The sequence below is a fragment of the Neolamprologus multifasciatus genome, chromosome 3, assembly GCF_963576455.1.
Source record: "Neolamprologus multifasciatus chromosome 3, fNeoMul1.2, whole genome shotgun sequence".
Classification (NCBI taxonomy): Eukaryota; Metazoa; Chordata; class Actinopteri; order Cichliformes; family Cichlidae; genus Neolamprologus; species Neolamprologus multifasciatus.
Window position 1 is genome coordinate 944,449 of NC_140441.1, and position 17,469 is coordinate 961,917.

A 17,469-nucleotide genomic window follows, 5' to 3' on the forward strand; every position below is an offset into this window, starting at 1 on the left:
GGAGTATGAATGTGTGTGAATGTTACTCAGAAAGCACTTAGAAAAATGTGCTTGTGCAAATGTGTGTGAATGGGTGAATGTACAAGTTGTGCACAGCGCTTTGAGTGCTCAGAAAGAGTAGAAAAGCGCTATATAAGAACCAGTCCATTCACCATTTACCATCTAAGCCCCCAACCCTACAGCCCCTTGTGTGGGTGGTAAGCCCACAGTCTTAAGCCCCTGACGTAATTCAAACGTGGAGGTTTCAGGTTCCTTGTTAACAGACAGTAGTTTGACAAACCTGAATCAGTTTTTTGTGTTTCATCTTTGTTCAGACGAGTTTCTGTTCTTGTTGACTTTCTAAAAATCTGTCTGAATCTCCGGCAGGTTGTCAGGATGCAGCTTCGATGGTTGCTAGGGGCGTGTCTGTGGTTGCTATGCATCGAAGAGGTTCGGACAACAACCTTCAAGATCGCCTTGGTCGGTCCGTGGTCATGTGACCCGTTGTTTTCCCGGGCGATGCCGACAGCAGCGGTCACGCTGGCGTTGTCCAGGTTACGGACTGACACCAGTATGAGCAGAGGGTACTGGTATGATGTCAAAGTGCTGGACGAGGACTGCTCCGCCTCCAAAGGTCTGTTATCCAATCAGCCAACAGGACTTTAAAATAAAGTTCAGTAAAATATTTAGAAAGAGATTACCTTTAGTTACAGTTACAGTTACGTTTAGTTACACTAGAACAAAGTGGTACAGGGTTAACCAATCACACAATGATGAGTTGGCAGCCAATTATTAGACCCCCTGTTAAAAGGGGGTTTTTCTTTCCCACTGTCGCCAAAGTGCTTGCTCATAGGGAGTCATGTGATTGTTGGGTTGTTCTCTGTATCTGTTATTGTGCGATCTACTGTACAATATAAAGCGCCTTGAGGCGACTGTTGTTGTGATTTGGCGCTTTATAAATAAAATTTAATTGAATGAACAATCAGAACACATTTAATAAAACTTTTAATTTGAAAAGTCTGCTTGTTAGTCACATATTAGACCACTCCCCCTCCAAAGGATCATTAGACATTTAATCAGTCTTATCAACACACGCTTATTTGAAGTGTGTTTATCATCTTACAGACTGGAGTAAGTGAAATATTTTTTATTTCCTTATTTTTATTTGTGTGGTATTTGTTTGACCTTTGACCTTTTTATTTTAGCTCTGACCAACTTTGGGGACTTTGAAGGTTACGGCTATGCCTACATTGGACCCTTTAACCCCGCCCTCTGTCACTCTGCCTCCCTAATGACTGAGCATTGGGAGGCTGGACTCGCCTCTCCCGGTTGTCTAGATGCTGACTGGCCAAACCTGCCGCCACTGACTCCTCCCACCAGAGTCCTGTTCACCGTGCTCAGATTTTTCGGCTGGGCGCATGTCAGCATCATCACAGGTGAGGGTTTGACATCACAGTCAGGGTGGTGGGGTGGTTCTCCCCATAATCTCTTCATTCAAACTTGTGTTACTTTAATTTAGTCTGAGCTGGTTATCTGATCTGAGCGTCACCATTTAGACTGTTACGCTCACATATTAGGCCCCATTTGTTTGATTTTGGTGGTTTGACTTTTACTGCCCATCGGACTGTAACTGCAGTGGTTCATTGGGACATCACAGAAGTGGAGGTGTTTTCTGTGAAGGCTTTAACTTAACCATTGTTACTTCTGAGCTTCTGAATGGAGATAGAAGTGAGAGTTGGACCCAGTTTAACAGTATCGACATGTTCACCAGGACTCTTTCAACAAGGACACTTCTTGCTGACAGGAAATCCTCTCTACCAAAGTAAAGTACAGAGATAGACAGAGACAGCTGGAGGTACAACAGATCCACTGACCTTCTGATCCTCCAAGTCTGATTTCACCATTCTGAAGGGAAAAGGAGACATCATTGACCGAGCCCTTCTCTATATGGACCCATCCAGGAGGACCTCAATTGTCCTGGTTGTCTGATTCCAACATATTAAGGACAGCTTCTTAAAAGCTCAGATGATCTCCACAATCTTTGGTTCTTCATTATTTCAAACCAACCATCAACTAAATGATCCACACGAAACCTTGACATCAGGGGGCACTCATTCGATTAATGTCCAGACGGCTGTGATCATCTCGTCTTCTCTGTGAGAGTAAAAACCAGAGCAGTGTCAGGTCAAGTGGCTTCAGTGTCATTGCAACCATGTGCAGTATGAAACGAGACAGCGTTCCTCTCACTGTTCCTCACACTGTTCCTCACGCTGTTCCTCTCAATGTTCCTCACGCTGTTCCTCACGCTGTTCCTCTCAATGTTCCTCACGCTGTTCCTCATGCTGTTCCTCACACTGTTCCTCTCACTGTTCCTCACACTGTTCCTCTCACTGTTCCTCACACTGTTCCTCACTGTTCCTCACACTGTTCCTCACACTGTTCCTCACGCTGTTCCTCTCAATGTTCCTCACACTGTTCCTCACTGTTCCTCACACTGTTCCTCACTGTTCCTCACACTGTTCCTCTCAATGTTCCTCACACTGTTCCTCACTGTTCCTCACACTGTTCCTCACTGTTCCTCACACTGTTCCTCACTGTTCCTCACACTGTTCCTCACGCTGTTCCTCTCAATGTTCCTCACACTGTTCCTCATGCTGTTCCTCTCAATGTTCCTCACACTGTTCCTCACTGTTCCTCACTGTTCCTCACAGCGTTCCTCACAGCGTTCCTCACTGTTCCTCACAGCGTTCCTCACACTGTTCCTCTCACTGTTCCTCACACTGTTCCTCACGCTGTTCCTCACACTGTTCCTCACGCTGTTCCTCACACTGTTCCTCACGCTGTTCCTCACGCTGTTCCTCACGCTGTTCGTTTTGTGAACCTGCACTGTTCCTCACAGCGTTCCTCACACTGTTCCTCACACTGTTCCTCACAGCGTTCCTCTCACTGTTCCTCACTGTTCCTCACACTGTTCCTCACTGTTCCTCACACTGTTCCTCACACTGTTCCTCTCAATGTTCCTCACACTGTTCCTCACTGTTCCTCACACTGTTCCTCACTGTTCCTCACACTGTTCCTCACGCTGTTCCTCTCAATGTTCCTCACACTGTTCCTCATGCTGTTCCTCTCAATGTTCCTCACACTGTTCCTCACTGTTCCTCACAGCGTTCCTCACACTGTTCCTCACTGTTCCTCACTGTTCCTCACTGTTCCTCACGCTGTTCCTCACTGTTCCTCACGCTGTTCCTCACGCTGTTCCTCACGCTGTTCCTCACGCTGTTCCTTTTGTGAACCTGCACTGTTCCTCACAGCGTTCCTCACACTGTTCCTCACACTGTTCCTCACAGCGTTCCTCTCACTGTTCCTCACACTGTTCCTCACGCTTTTCCTCACAGTGTTCCTCACTGTTCCTCACGCTGTCCCTCACTGTTCCTCACGCTGTTCCTCACACTGTTCCTCACGCTTTTCCTCACAGTGTTCCTCACTGTTCCTCACGCTGTCCCTCACTGTTCCTCACACTGTTCCTCACACTGTTCCTCACGCTTTTCCTCACAGTGTTCCTCACTGTTCCTCACGCTGTCCCTCACTGTTCCTCACGCTGTTCCTCACACTGTTCCTCACGCTGTTCCTCACAGTGTTCCTCACTGTTCCTCACGCTGTCCCTCACTGTTCCTCACACTGTTCCTCACACTGTTCCTCACGCTGTCCCTCACTGTCCGGTACTGTCTAGCTGACAGCTTTTACATTTGCGTAAACACAGGATACTTACTCCCCGGCAGTTTGTTTATATTGTGATCGTCTTTGTTGTCTTAATTGTTTATCAGTGTTTCCTTTCTCCATCTCTTCTCCTCTGTTGTGTAGCTGCCACCGACCTTTGGGAGAGCACCGGACAGGAAGTGGCCTCTGCGCTCCGGGCTATGGGTTTGCCGATTGGGCCGGTGGTTACCATGGAACCAGGCAGCAAAGGCGGGGCTCGGGAGGCGCTGAAGGAAATCAGAGAAGCCGACAAGGTCAAAGGTCAGGTCTAAGAGATGATCGTTAAGCTGCCATCCCTGAACTGAACACGTCAGATCAGAGAACTTTTTATTTCACCTTCAGTGGTCATCATGTGCATGAGCTCTGTCCTGATTGGTGGAGAGGATCAGAGGGAGCTACTGCTGACCGCCCTGGAGATGGGGATGGTTTCCAATGGTTACGTGTTCATTCCCTACGACGCCCTGCTGTACGCGATGCCCTATCAGGTAACGACCAACAAGTTCTCAAGGAGGTTTTATTCCATTTTCTCCGCTCGTCAAAAAGAAAACTGAGTCAAGCAAACCTTTCTTACCCATACACCACCCCACTGCCTTTACATATTAACCATGACATGTTTAACTAAAGTTCTGATTGGTTCCCTCCCTCTCTGTTTTATCCAATCAGCACACAGTCTTCAACCAGCTGACCAATAACACGCAGCTACGTCACGCCTATAGCGCCGTGCTGACTGTTACCATGGCATCCGACCAGAGTTTCTATGATGCTTTCCGCGAGGCTCAAATGAGCCGAGAGATTCACTCGGGTGTCTCCGCCACAGAGGTAAACAAACAACAACAACAAACACGGGCTTTAATGTGCTGATGGATTCAGAGGTAAACAAGTAAATAACGTGTAAACAATGTGTGCGTCCCCAGTAAACGAGAGAATCTGATGTGACAAAGTGTTGTCCTGGATTTTGTCTGCAGGTGTCTCCTTTGTTTGGGACTATTTTCAACATGGTGTACTTCGTGGCAAAGGCAGTGGAAGAGCGCCGTCAGGCGGGGAGTGGACACTGGGTGACGGGCAATCAGCTCATGAAATCAGATGGAGGCTTTGATTTTCAGGGTTTCAATCAGGTCACACAGATTTAAGCACTCGCTAGCTGAGCTTTCAGTATCAAAGCTGAGATAAAAGGCTCCTCGTTTCCTTCAACAAACTGCTCCAGATCAGACTCGTGACACTCAGAGGGACAGAGGCAAAAAGTACAACAAGGCACACTTTATGGTTTTTAAAACTGTGACCTAAAACTCAAGTTTTGTTTTGTGGCAGTGAAGAGTTAGATGACTAGTGTCAGATGACTGATCTGGGAACAGTTCGTTCTGATTAAGTTAGACAAACTAATTGAGTCTCTGTGTCCACAAACACAAAAGAGTTTTAATAAGTTTATAAGAGTTTTTTCACCACTTAATACAACATAATCACGTCTATCCCATCGTTAAGAGTTTGCATAAAGTTCTCTAAGGAGCTTGGAAAGATTTTCAGTGCACACTGAGAAGAATAGAAACCTCAACACTGAACACATGGACCAGAACCTTTGTCTCTGAAGTTCTCCAGAGGTAGAGAACTAATCATTTGACCCTGATGACCCAGGGTGAGAGCTAAAACCTGCAGGACACCGAGGCCTGGAGTTTGAGACCCCTGAATTAGAGGATCAATAATGGGTCAACAACCCTCTTAGGGGACACTCCCACAGACGCTTTTCTTTCCAAGCTCCTTAGACCATGATGACCTGGATGACTAATTTCTGAACCACAGAATTTGATTTGATCTTTTTTGTTTTGCATCATCGTTTTCATCATGTCCTCACCTTAAACTCAATGGTACAATCAGCTCCTGTCTTCTTCCCTATCAGGTGTTGTATGGAGGTACTCAGGGGCGTGGCCTGCAGGCCAGCTACGTAGTGTTGGACAGCGATGGCGACCGCCTCGTCCCAACACACTCACTCTCTCCGACGCACACCGACGGGACGACCGGAGGTGTGAGACCGCTGAGCCGTTCCTTTGTCTTCCCGGGAGGAAAACCCCCCTCAGCCAGCTTCTGTTGGTTTAATCCAGATGAGGCCTGCAGTGGAGGTGTGTTTACTGACCCACAGAGAGGGTGGGAGCTTTGTGCTTCAGTTCAAATGAGGTCTTAATTACACTTGTAGTTTCTGTATGTGTCGTGATTTAGTGTTCATGTTGACAAAAGGTTGCTGTCTGGCATGGCTATGAATGTGTTAACCTCTCCACTCCCTGCAGGTATGGGCGCTGTAACTGTGCTCTTCCTCTTCCTGTTGTTCTGCACTCTGCTTGGAGGCCTTTTCTTTTGGAACAGGTTAATCTCACACACTCCTCTCTAATGTACCTGGTGCTTGTTCTGCTTTCAGTCTGGTTCTCAGTCTTCCCGGTCATGGTAGTCTAAGAAGCTTGGAAAGAAAAGCGTCTCGACTTCTTTAAGTTGATAATGACCGAGGTTTTAAGCCCTAGTGGGAGTTGTCCCTGGAGAGGGTCGTTGACCCATTATTCATCATGTGACTCATCACATGAGCCGAGGTATTAGTGATGGGTCGGTCGCGAACGAAACGGCTCTTAGAGCCGACTCTTTGAAGTGAACGACGCGAGCCGGCTCCTTATTGGGAGCCGTGGGTTGTTTTTTTTCTTTCTCTCTCTCTCACACTTTTTTCCCGCGTCACTCGCACGCGAGCCTTGTGCTTTGCGCTGGGCAGAGGGGGGAGGGGCGGTAGTTACACTCAGTAGCACAGGAACAGAGCGGGAGAGAGAGAGAGAGAGAGCCAGGGACAACAACGTCACATTAGAAAGGTATAGTAATCATCCACAACTATTTTCAGTTGCAGATGATAAAGGATTCAGAAAGTTTATTCATGCAGGCCCATATGACAGAGAATATGCATCTTCTTTTTGTTTTCATATTTTAATTTATATTTAATTGTGTTGTGGTTTGCAGTGTTTTGTGTTGTTTCACTTTAAATTAGTTTAAAAGGAAAAAGCTAAAATTTAATTAGTTAAAAGTTGAACTGTGAGTAGTTGGTTTTTGTATTATATGATTTATTTATTACATTTTATGTGGAGTGAATAAATAAAAGTATATTTACGGTGGCCCCTACAGACAAAACACGTACAAACTTCAAAACACGTAAAAGCACAACAGAAGTGCTCCAGGATGCTAGGGGGCAGTGTTGAGCTTTGTTACCTCGTGGCTACACAAGCCAGCAAGTACCAACGACCGGATTTGATGTGTGGTAGTAACAGGTAAATGAATGGTTTTTAAATTACTTGAATATATACGAGTGCCTGTGTATAAATACACAAACAATACACACATGCTTTCAATTGTGTAATTTAAGTGATCTAGTAGCTCTGTTTGGAAGTTCAGTTAACTCTAGAAATGTGTTTTGGAGTTTGTACGTGTTTTGTCTCTAGGTAGCATATATTTATATATAAACATATATAAATAAAACCACTTTTTTTTTACATTAGTAATTCCTTTTGTGCATAATTTATATTATTGTTAATAATAAATTAATTGAAGCAACAAAACAACCTGAAGAGCCGGTTTGGAGCCGAAAGAGCCGGTTCTCTAAAAAGAGCCAGAACTCCCACCACTACGAGGTCTGAGACAGAGTGTGGGTCATTTTAGCAGAGGTAGCCAACCTTTACATGGAGGAAGTAGAAAGTATGACTCTTGGCAGCACCTCGCCACTGGTACAGACACGTGTATGCCACTTAACAGTTTGCTGTTTCTGGACTGTGCCGTGCACATTGAGGAGAATTGAAATCTCAACATTAAAGTTTACTGTAATAGAGAGAAAATGGATGATTTGAAAGAGGAGTGAAAGAAGCCATCTACGTCCACTGTGAATGACCATCTTTGAACAGAGGGCGGGGCTTATCACACCAGCTGTCGGCCATCTGTAATCCAGTCTCTGATGCTTCCCAGGCACCTTTAGGGCTCACAATGGGTTCACCCAAAACCTCTGCTTATAATGACTCAACCCACCTTGGCTCATGTGATGAGGCCATGATCAAGAGTGGGCCAATGACCCTTTTAAGAGGCCACTCCCACTAGGGCTTAAATACCTGGGACTCTCCACTATATAGTCTTAGAACTATGGAAGGTTTCTGAGACAGAGCCTCTTTAAGAAACTTGAAGAAGTCCAGTAGTTTTTCTTTCCAAGCTTCTTAGATTTCTGCTGCTTAACCAACCAACCAACCAACCAACCCACCCAAACCAACCAACCAAAGCCATAACCACCCTGAACTCACTGACGACATAGTTTCACCCCCCAGTCCAAGGACTTCCCTCCATACACAATCTACCATCACCACTGTGTAACACTTAATTTATGTGCAATGACCCACACTGTAACTATATAACACACCAATGTTTTCATATGTATATAGTGCTGCAGAACTGTGCATCTTTCTTTTCTCACGTGTCTCTGGACAGGAGTACTAAGGGAGCAGTGACAGCAACCAAAATGATCCTTACTCTGGACGACATTGTCTTCATCGATACTCAAGTCAGCAGGAAGGTCAGAGAATGTTTAGCTTGTTTACTTTTCACGGGTTTTACTGGTGGTAACTACTGTTCAATCTGGTACCATTGCTGGTACTGGTGCGTCTGTAGTTCTGTAGAAAACTGGGAGCAGCAGGAGTACTAACAGCGAGGCATGTTTGACTAATGAGCTAATCGATGAGCTGATCAGTGGGCTGATCAATAAGCTGAGTGAGCTATCTTTGGTCAGATTGTTGTTGTTTCCATAGAAACTCAACGATGAGTCCATCATGAAGAGTCTTTTGGAAATGAAAACTCCATTGCGATCGCTCGCTCGAAGTTATATCCTCACAACACCTGAGAGCTCCAACATCGGGATACTGGAGGTATTACCTGCACCTGTGTGCGCCTACCTGTCCTGTCACATTCCCTGATTGGCTGTGCTGTTTTCAGGGTGACTGGGTTTGGCTGAAGAAGTTCAGTACTGGAAAAACACCAACAGAAGCCAATCAAAACACCCAGAAAATGTTCAGCCAGGTATGATGAGCAGAAAATCTACAATAGAAACACAACGGACACAGATTCTATTTGTTTCTGTGTCCGGTTTTCTGTTCTGTTGTATGGCGCTACCATCTGTACGTGAAACAGATTAACAGTACTGCAGTACTAAGAGTATTTTCTGCCTGGTGTTCAGTTGCGGGAGATGCGACACGAGAACCTAAACCTGTGCCTGGGTCTGTTTGTGGACTCGGGGATCTTCGCCCTGGTGGTCGAACACTGCCCCCGAGGAAGTCTGGCAGACCTGCTGGCTGACGGCGACGTGAGGCTGGACTGGATGTTTAAATCCTCACTGCTCATGGACCTCATCAAGGTACTGCTGAACCTGGTGTTCACTATGAATAGTGGTGGTCGGGGGATGAACGTTTTTGTTTTAATTGATGTTGATAGAGTATCTATGATCTCTTTAACGACTGCTTCATTCCTGATCAGACCGATCAGGTTACTGATATTAAGTGTTTGTTTCAGGGCATGAAGTACCTTCATCTGCGAGGTCTGACTCATGGCCGTCTGAAGTCAACAAACTGTTTGGTTGATGGTCGCTTTGTTCTGAAAATAACAGATTATGGACTTCCTATGATCCTGGAATCCCAGGGGATCAGCATTCCTGAGGATCCACACGGTAGAAACATGAGCATGTTCAGATGTTTGAAGTTTATCTCAGACGCACAAAACAAAACGGAACAACACAAACCTGTTTAAATAAAAACTGCAGATATCTAAATGTGTTTCTCTTCCCGTCTCTCAGACATGCTGTGGACAGCTCCGGAGCTTTTGAGGAATCTGGTCTCAGGAGGCTCGTTTGCTGGAGATGTCTTCAGCTTCTCCATCATCATACAGGAAGTGATCTCACGCACACTGCCGTATGCCATGATGGACATGCCGGCTCATGGTGAGGGAGGATGCCTGATCAGCTGTGTCTCTTCTAAACCGCCTGTCTCTTATCACCTGTCTGTGTCTCAGAGATCGTGGAGCGTCTGAAGCAGCCTCCTCCTCTCTGCAGGCCGATCGTTTCGGTCGATGAAGCTCCTACCGAGTGTCTCGCGCTGATGAATGAATGTTGGAATGAAGACCCGAGTAAGAGGCCGAGCTTTGATGACATTTTCAAACAGGTGAGCCGAGTCTCGCTGCTGCCACCTGCTGCCTTCTACAGGCTCGGGGTTATTTTCTGATTTCATCTCGACTCCTTTGACAATCTGTTTGCAGTTTCGAGGTATCAGTAGAGGCAGGAGGGCCAACATCATCGACTCCATGCTGCGGATGTTGGAGCAGTACAGCTCGAACCTGGAGGATCTGATCAGAGAACGAACGGATGAGTTGGAGATTGAGAGAACCAAGACAGATAAGCTGGTGGGGCAGCTCCTGCCAAAGTAAGACTAAAACAGTAAATTACTAGTAATAGTTAGCAGTAATGTGAACTGGAGGTGGGGTCAGAGTCTCTGATGAGTGGGTGGATAAGAGTCCGTGAGAATAGAACTGGGTCGTTGGGCCTCGTTAATGAAGTTCGCTGCAGACAGGAATGAAGGTCATGATGCAGACTTTGGTCCTGATGGAACGCCGACTCCCGAGAGAGGCGTGGCCATGCTGGGAGGGTTTAGCTAGCCTCGGGGTTGTGGAGTTGCACAGATGCTAATGAGAGGGCATGCTGCAGCCAATCACCTCCTCAGGTTATGAATGATGAGCTGCATTGTGCATTTGGAGGAATGCCCCAACATTACCTTTGGTGAGTTTAACTTGTTCCTGTATCACAGGAAGTTCGTCCTCTGTTGTGCTCTTTTGATTTGAGCTTATTTAGCTCTCTGAGATGATGATGATGTGAGATGATAGCTGCTGGGAGGCTGAAAGGTAACCCTGTCTTAACTGGAGTCAGGCAGGATCATTGATATGGTTGGTGCCAAGGTTTTCAACTAACTCCACTGGGGGCAGATTCTGACTTCACCAGATAGGGACTCTTTCAACTGTAGTTGGATTCATCCCCATTCAGCCAAAACGTAGCAGGTTGAGCATGGTGATCACGTTCCTGTCTCCTGGACTGTTAGCACTGGTTATCTTCCAGGCTGTTTCGCTGTCAGGCAGCAAGTCTATGATCCCCCTCAAGAGGAGTACATTTAGCCAGGAGGATTTGTTCTTTGGCAGACCAGGAGGATGATGGCGTTAAAAGTGGAGCTAAACTGGAATCCATTATTGGTTCCTGCAGAGTCTTGGGTTTGAAGGATGCAGTGGAGAGCCATGTTTAAACTTCTGGCCTCTAGTTTGGCTGTTTGCTGCATGGTTACACTAAGCAATGAAAACTTTGCGAGTTCCCATTTGTTCCAGGTCTGTGGCTCAAGCTCTGAAGAAAGGGAAACCAGTCCAACCTGAACATTATTCGGACTGCACCCTTTACTTCAGCGACATTGTTGGATTTACCACTATTTCTGCTCTGAGCGAGCCCATCGAGGTACAAACTGTTTGAACTTATTTTTGTGCATTTCATTTCTCAGTGTTTCACTAAACCCGTGTGTGTGTAGGTGGTCGACCTGCTGAATGACCTCTACACCATGTTTGATGCCATCATTGCTCTCCATGATGTGTACAAGGTAACACACTTCCATTTAAAACACGTGTCTGACCTAAACAGTAAAGATTGCTCTTAATTTCTGGATTATCTGAACAAAGACACATGAAATTTGGTTCTGGTTTTGTTGTAGGTGGAAACTATTGGAGATGCCTACATGGTGGCTTCAGGTGTTCCCAACAGGAATGGGAATCGACACGCAGCTGAAGTCGCCAACATGTCTCTGGACATCCTGCACTCGATAGCAGCCTTTAAGATCAAACACATGCCCGAGATTAAAGTCAAAATCCGCATCGGACTGCACTCAGGTACACCTGTCCACCGTTATCTGCTCATTCAGTACCAGGACGTCAGGAGAGGGTTCATTTATCAGTGTAACTACTATACTATCAACTTTCCTCATCTGAAGAACCCAGAGTATGTTCAATGTGTCTCAGGTCACTCTTAGTGTGGACACGTGTGGATGAGATTAGTGAAGCTCGACTTCTGTGGCCAACTGCTGAAAGATTTAGAAATGTCTGTTGACAGAACTGTTTTGGGAGACCTCAGGGCTGTCTGAAGGTCAGGTTCATCAGCAGTTGGTGCTCAGACCACGAGGATGGGAATAATATTTGAACCAGTCAGACTGGATTACAGTACCAGTTTTGGACAAAACAGTTTAATGGTTTTTCTTGTTAGATTCTTGCTGAAGGCATCAACTAATAATGAACATGTGTTGAATCATGTAGTAAATCAAAAAGGGTGAAATAACTCAAAACACGCTTTTTGTTTTATATTTTAGATTCTTCGTAATATCCAGCCTTTGCTTTGATTACTGTGTAACCTGGACGTGTGTCCCTCTATCCCAATGAAGGGATCCACCCTACTGGCCCCAAGTGTAATATTTACAATGTTCGGGTCTCGGGCCTCCCAGTGAGAATCACCACGAGGCTACTCCGAGGCCCACTCACTGAGCCACTAGGCTCTGAAAGGAGATTGGCAGTAGCAGAGTCAATGGAAGCACATAAGGCCTCCAGCCCACACAACACTACTGATGGGAATTCTGGGTCTTTTTAGAGAACCAGCTCTTTCGGCTTGGCTCACTAAAAAGAGGAAAACCATGACTGACCTTCACTTGTTAAAGTAATGATGGACTGTTGTTCTCTTTACTTAGCTGATTGGTTCTTGCCATAATATGAATTGTAACAGTTGTCAGATATGTCTGTCAGCTGTGTACCAACCTGATTTCTGCACAACACAACTGATGGTCCCAACCCCATTAAGAATGCAAGAACCATTCTTAATTCGGGGGCGACCGTGGCACAGGGGGTTGGGATGCGCAATCCTTAACTGGAAGGTCGCCGGTTCGATCCCTCCTGCTCTCTCTGTCCTGGTCGTTGTGTCCTTGGGCAAGACACTTCACCTGCCGCCTACTGGTGATGGTCAGAGGGGCCGATGGCGCGATATGGCAGCCTCGCCTCTGTCAGTCTGCCCCAGGGCAGCTGTGGCTACAACTGTAGCTGCCTCCACCAGTGTGTGAATGTGAGATTGTAAAGCACTTTGGGTGCCTTGAAAAGCGCTATATAAATGCAATCCATTATTATTATTATTATAACCAATGAACCCTGACAGGCACACCTGTGAGGTGAAACCATTTCAGGTGACTACATCATGAAGCTCACTGAGAGAAGGATAAGAGTTTGCAGCGCTGTCAACAAAGCAAAGGGCAGCTACTTACAGGAAACTAAAATATAAAACATATTTAGTGTAGTTTTGCTGTACCCTCAATCATCCAGGTAAGTAAATCCAAAAGAGTTGATTCAGTTCATCTGAACGTTCTCAGTGGGAGAAACGTTTCATCATCATCCAGGTGACTTCTTCAGTCTCAGCTGACTGCAGGTTTCCAACCTTATAAACATACATCTGCATAATGACTGAAACCAGCCCTCTGAAGGAACAATGGGCTGGGAGGTCAGGTCCTTGATCATTAATATTCACATTGTCATGTGGGCTGCTCCTGCCGGGAGCGGTGGAGGAGCTGCTCCAACCGGAGATGGCAGATGAGGGGCGCAAGGGTCCACACCGACTGGAGGAAGAGGAGCTGCTCCAGGAAGGGCTGTTCCAGCCGGGAGTGGTGGAGGAGCCTCATAAGCCAGAGGTGGACGAGGTGGGCGAGAGGGGCTGTGCCTGCTGGAGGCAGAGGCGCCGCACGGGGAGCCGCGCCAGCCCGGTGGCTCCCCAGCCTCAGTCGGGCGATGGGGGTATTTGGCGTGGCCTGCGGTGCTGTGCAGGGAAGGTGGACACACCTGCACGGCATCGGCAATCTTGCCCCGCCAACTTAAAAATGGGACTGGTTCCTGACTGGGGTGTGTTGGTGATGTGCATTGAGGAATAAACATGTACAGAACACAGCTGGGTCGTGGCCCATTGTTCATTCATGCTGGCTTCAGTTACTGTGCAGATGTTTATAAGGTTGGAGAAAGCTGAGACTGAGGAAGTGACGAAGCATTTCTCCCACTGAAAACACTACGTCCTACATCCAGTAACATAATCAGCTTTCTGGGCATATTTAAAGTTGTTAATCAGTTTTTTCTTTGCTACATAATTCCATATGTCGTGCTTCATACATATGATGTCTTGAGTTTGTATCTACAGTCAAAAGTAGTAAAAATAAAGAAAAACCATTAAATGAGAAGGCGTGTCCAAACCTTTGACTGGTAGTGTATTTTTGTTCCCAGCTAGTTTGAATGTAACCCTGAGGTTGTCAATGATGTTATCGCTAACAGGCAGGTAAAGGTCTGGCCCTTCCTGTCTTCAGGTGCCGTGGTAGCAGGTGTGGTTGGACTCAAGATGCCCAGGTACTGTCTCTTTGGAGACACGGTGACCACGGCCTCACTCATGGAGTCCTCTGGGCTACGTAAGTAAAATCTTTGATCAACGGTTGGATCACTGAGAGACCACCCTGAAGTCTCTCCTGTCTGTATTTAAACTATGTCAGAATCACTAGTTTCCTCCTGAGTTGCGGTGTGACGATGTGTTTGTGGTCTGCAGCTTACAGGATCCACATCAGTCTGAGCACGGTCAAAGTCCTGACCAGTCTGAAAGTGGGATACCACATAGACACCCGGAAGGCACAGGTATGCCAATCTAAACAGACCTGAAGCAAATCCAAATATAATTGCGTGACGCAATAGCTGTGAATGCTGTTAGAAAACACACAAAATGGTGATAAAGGCAGCACGGTGGCTCGGGTATTAGCACTGTTGCTTCACATAAAGAAGGTCTTGAGTTCGATTCCAATGAGTTCGATACAGTAAACCTGGGGGTTATCCCCAGGTTTACTGTAGTCCAGTCTGACAGGTTCAGAGTCTGGTCCAGATCCAAAGTCAGCCTGATGCGAGTCCATGGTGGGACTCGTTGATGCTTGGATGCTTGTGTTGCAGGTTAAGGGCACAGAGGACACGTACTGGCTGATGGGTCGAGAAGATTTCAATAAACCTCTTCCTGTTCCTCCAGACCTCACCGGAGGGTAAGAACACACAGCGGTCATTATCGATTACCAATAAAGTAATCGTTAAACTGAAACTCTCTCTCCACCTGTCTCTCTGTCAGGGCCAGCAACCATGGAATCAGCCTGGATGAGATTCCGGTCGACAGACGACAAAAGTTTCTGGACCGACAGAACAAGATGAAGAAGTGACAACAGACACAGTGTCGTCAGCTGATGAGAACCTCTCAAAGACGTCTGAACCCTAGAGATCTTCAGGCTCCCGAAGGCTGTAAAGTCTGAGTGCACAAACCAATCATCGCCATGGGCGCCAATTTCTACTTCCTGATTTAACTGGAAGTCCTCTTTGATTGGTCACTGGCATCGCTTCTGTTTCTGTTTGACCAGTGGAATTTGTCCCTCACACTGTCTGATGTTTGTACAGTTGTATAGAAACTAACTGTTACCATGGTGACTGTGATGTGTCAGTAACCTTGAAATAGAATCAGGGTTGTCCAATGAATGCTGGGTAAATGACTGGTAAAGAGTGGATGACAGATGTTGTGATGATCAACAATCAGTTCTGCGCACTGACTCTGGCTGTGTGCTGTTGCTGTTCCTGATGCTTCTTTAAAATGTAAATGTTCCATTAAACTCTGAGGTAGACTCAGTGCTTAAATATGGATTTTCCTGGATGCTCCTGAAGGCACCGTCAATCCAACATGTGCAGTTCAGGTCTGTTTTCTTCACTACCAGCTGAGTTTCACATAATAATCTGTAGAAATAACACACAAACACCCACTGTTGTATAAGTAATATTACTTTTTTAAAAACAAATGAAAAAAAATCCTAAAAAGAGTAAAAAAACAAAACAAAAATGGAAACATTTTAGTTTTATTGTCTGAATTAGACAGAGGGCGGCTGCTGAGATGCTGTCTGCTGACAGAGCTGAAACGAGCCACTGACTCAGTCTGCATGTGTTTGTTTATTCCCTTTCCAATTTTCATTCGTTCTCATGTTTTGTGCATTTTGAATTAATTTCCTTGTGCTTCCTCTTCTTAAATCCTATTTTTAAGCTTCTAAATTCAAAAATGGATATTCTTTGGATTATTCCAGTTTTACGTTAATTTAATTAAAGTTGATTTAAAAGTATTAATAACCCTAACCCTCTCTTCTCCTCAGTGTGATTGCTAAACATAACCAGCTGTACTCCAGTTAACCTGGGTTTCGATTTTAGCTTGAATAAAGTGATATTGATTCATTAAACCCTGAATCAGTTTTTAAATATAAATGTATTTTGCCAGAAATGCCAGAATCTCAGGTTAAAGCTCACAAAACTACACTGCTCACAAAAATAAAGGGAACACAAAAATAAGAGATCCCAGATCTGAATGAATGAAATATTCTTGTTAAATACTTAGATCAAGCATGGAGGTCTGGATTTGGAGTCACACTGAAAATGAAAGTGGAAAAACACCGGCCGATCCAACTTTGAGGTAATGTCCTTAAAACAAGTCCAAATGAGGCTCAGCAGTGCCTGTGTGGCCTCCCTACAACACCTGGGCATTGCTCCTGATGAGGTGGCGGATGTTCTCCTGAGGGATCTCCTCCCAGACCTGGACTAAAGCATCCGCCAACTCCTGGACAGTCTGTGGTGCTACATCATGTCCCAGATGTGCTCGACTGGAGGTCTGGGGAACGAGTGGGCCAGTCCATAACATCAATGCCTTCGTCTTGCAGGAACTGCTGACACGCTCCAGCCACATGAGGTCTAAGGGTGTATAAATAACAAAACAAAGTATATACAGTAGTATTAAAATATGTATTGTTAACTCTAATCTTTTGAACTTATTCGTGTAAACCTGTACTGTTGCTGTTTTCGTCAATTGCCACTTGTGATTTCCTCTGCTGTTAGGGTTGCAAGTATCCAGGGTCAGGCAAGGCAGTGAGTGGGAAGCCCACGGCTGCTAAATGGTGCTGGTCTGTCCTTATGGATGAGGTGTTAGGACAGAGCCTTCTAGCAGGGCTCCAGTCCTAATGGTCTCCATCCAGGAGTTCAGCAGTGGGCCAGCTGGAGCCAAGAGTGGACAAAAGAAAGACAGGAAGGATGAATTTTTGGAGTTAATAAGAGAGGGCATGAGACTGCAGATGGAAATGGAGGAAAGAAGAGCAGAGAGAATGGACAGGCTTCTTCACAGTCATATCTGCCGGGGCCAGCTCGCTGATACTTTTGAATCCCTCGCCACTTTCCTCTCTGACACTGTTGGCAATCTGCATGTTCTGTGATATAGCTCTTTCAAATTTGATAGACGACTATCCTCTGCACTCAAATCTAGCTTTTACCAACTGCTTCTTCTTTCTAAGGCTAAGCATTATGTAACACACGAGGATCTTGAAGCTTATTCATGCCTTTGTGACCTTCTGATTGGATTACTGTAATCCCCTCTACTTCTGTCTCCAGTCTGCTCCATAGATTGCAGCTTGTCCAAAATGCTGCGGCACGCCTTTGTACTGCAACTGGAAGGTTTGCCTCTATCACCCCTGTCCTTGCTGATTTGCACTGCCTTCCTATCAAAGACCATATTTAATGAAAGTATTGCTGCTTACCTTTAAGATCATA

General features: G+C 45.8%; 1 protein-coding gene across 1 annotated transcript; it reads left to right on the forward strand.

Moving 5' to 3' along the window:
• The first annotated feature begins 366 nt into the window (after window positions 1-366).
• LOC146520947 (retinal guanylyl cyclase 2-like) lies at window positions 367-16,115 on the forward strand. Its single transcript, XM_085154251.1, has 23 exons — window positions 367-613; window positions 1,185-1,415; window positions 3,841-3,996; window positions 4,078-4,220; window positions 4,399-4,554; window positions 4,701-4,850; window positions 5,627-5,846; window positions 6,012-6,087; window positions 8,221-8,305; window positions 8,538-8,654; window positions 8,722-8,805; window positions 8,963-9,139; window positions 9,295-9,448; window positions 9,575-9,718; window positions 9,790-9,938; window positions 10,033-10,196; window positions 11,143-11,266; window positions 11,337-11,405; window positions 11,517-11,691; window positions 14,181-14,279; window positions 14,414-14,499; window positions 14,806-14,891; window positions 14,975-16,115. Exons 1-23 carry the CDS (start codon window positions 376-378, stop codon window positions 15,060-15,062), a joined length of 3,171 nt encoding a protein of 1,056 aa, XP_085010377.1. The 5' UTR covers window positions 367-375; the 3' UTR covers window positions 15,063-16,115.
• Window positions 16,116-17,469: the final 1,354 nt, after the last annotated feature.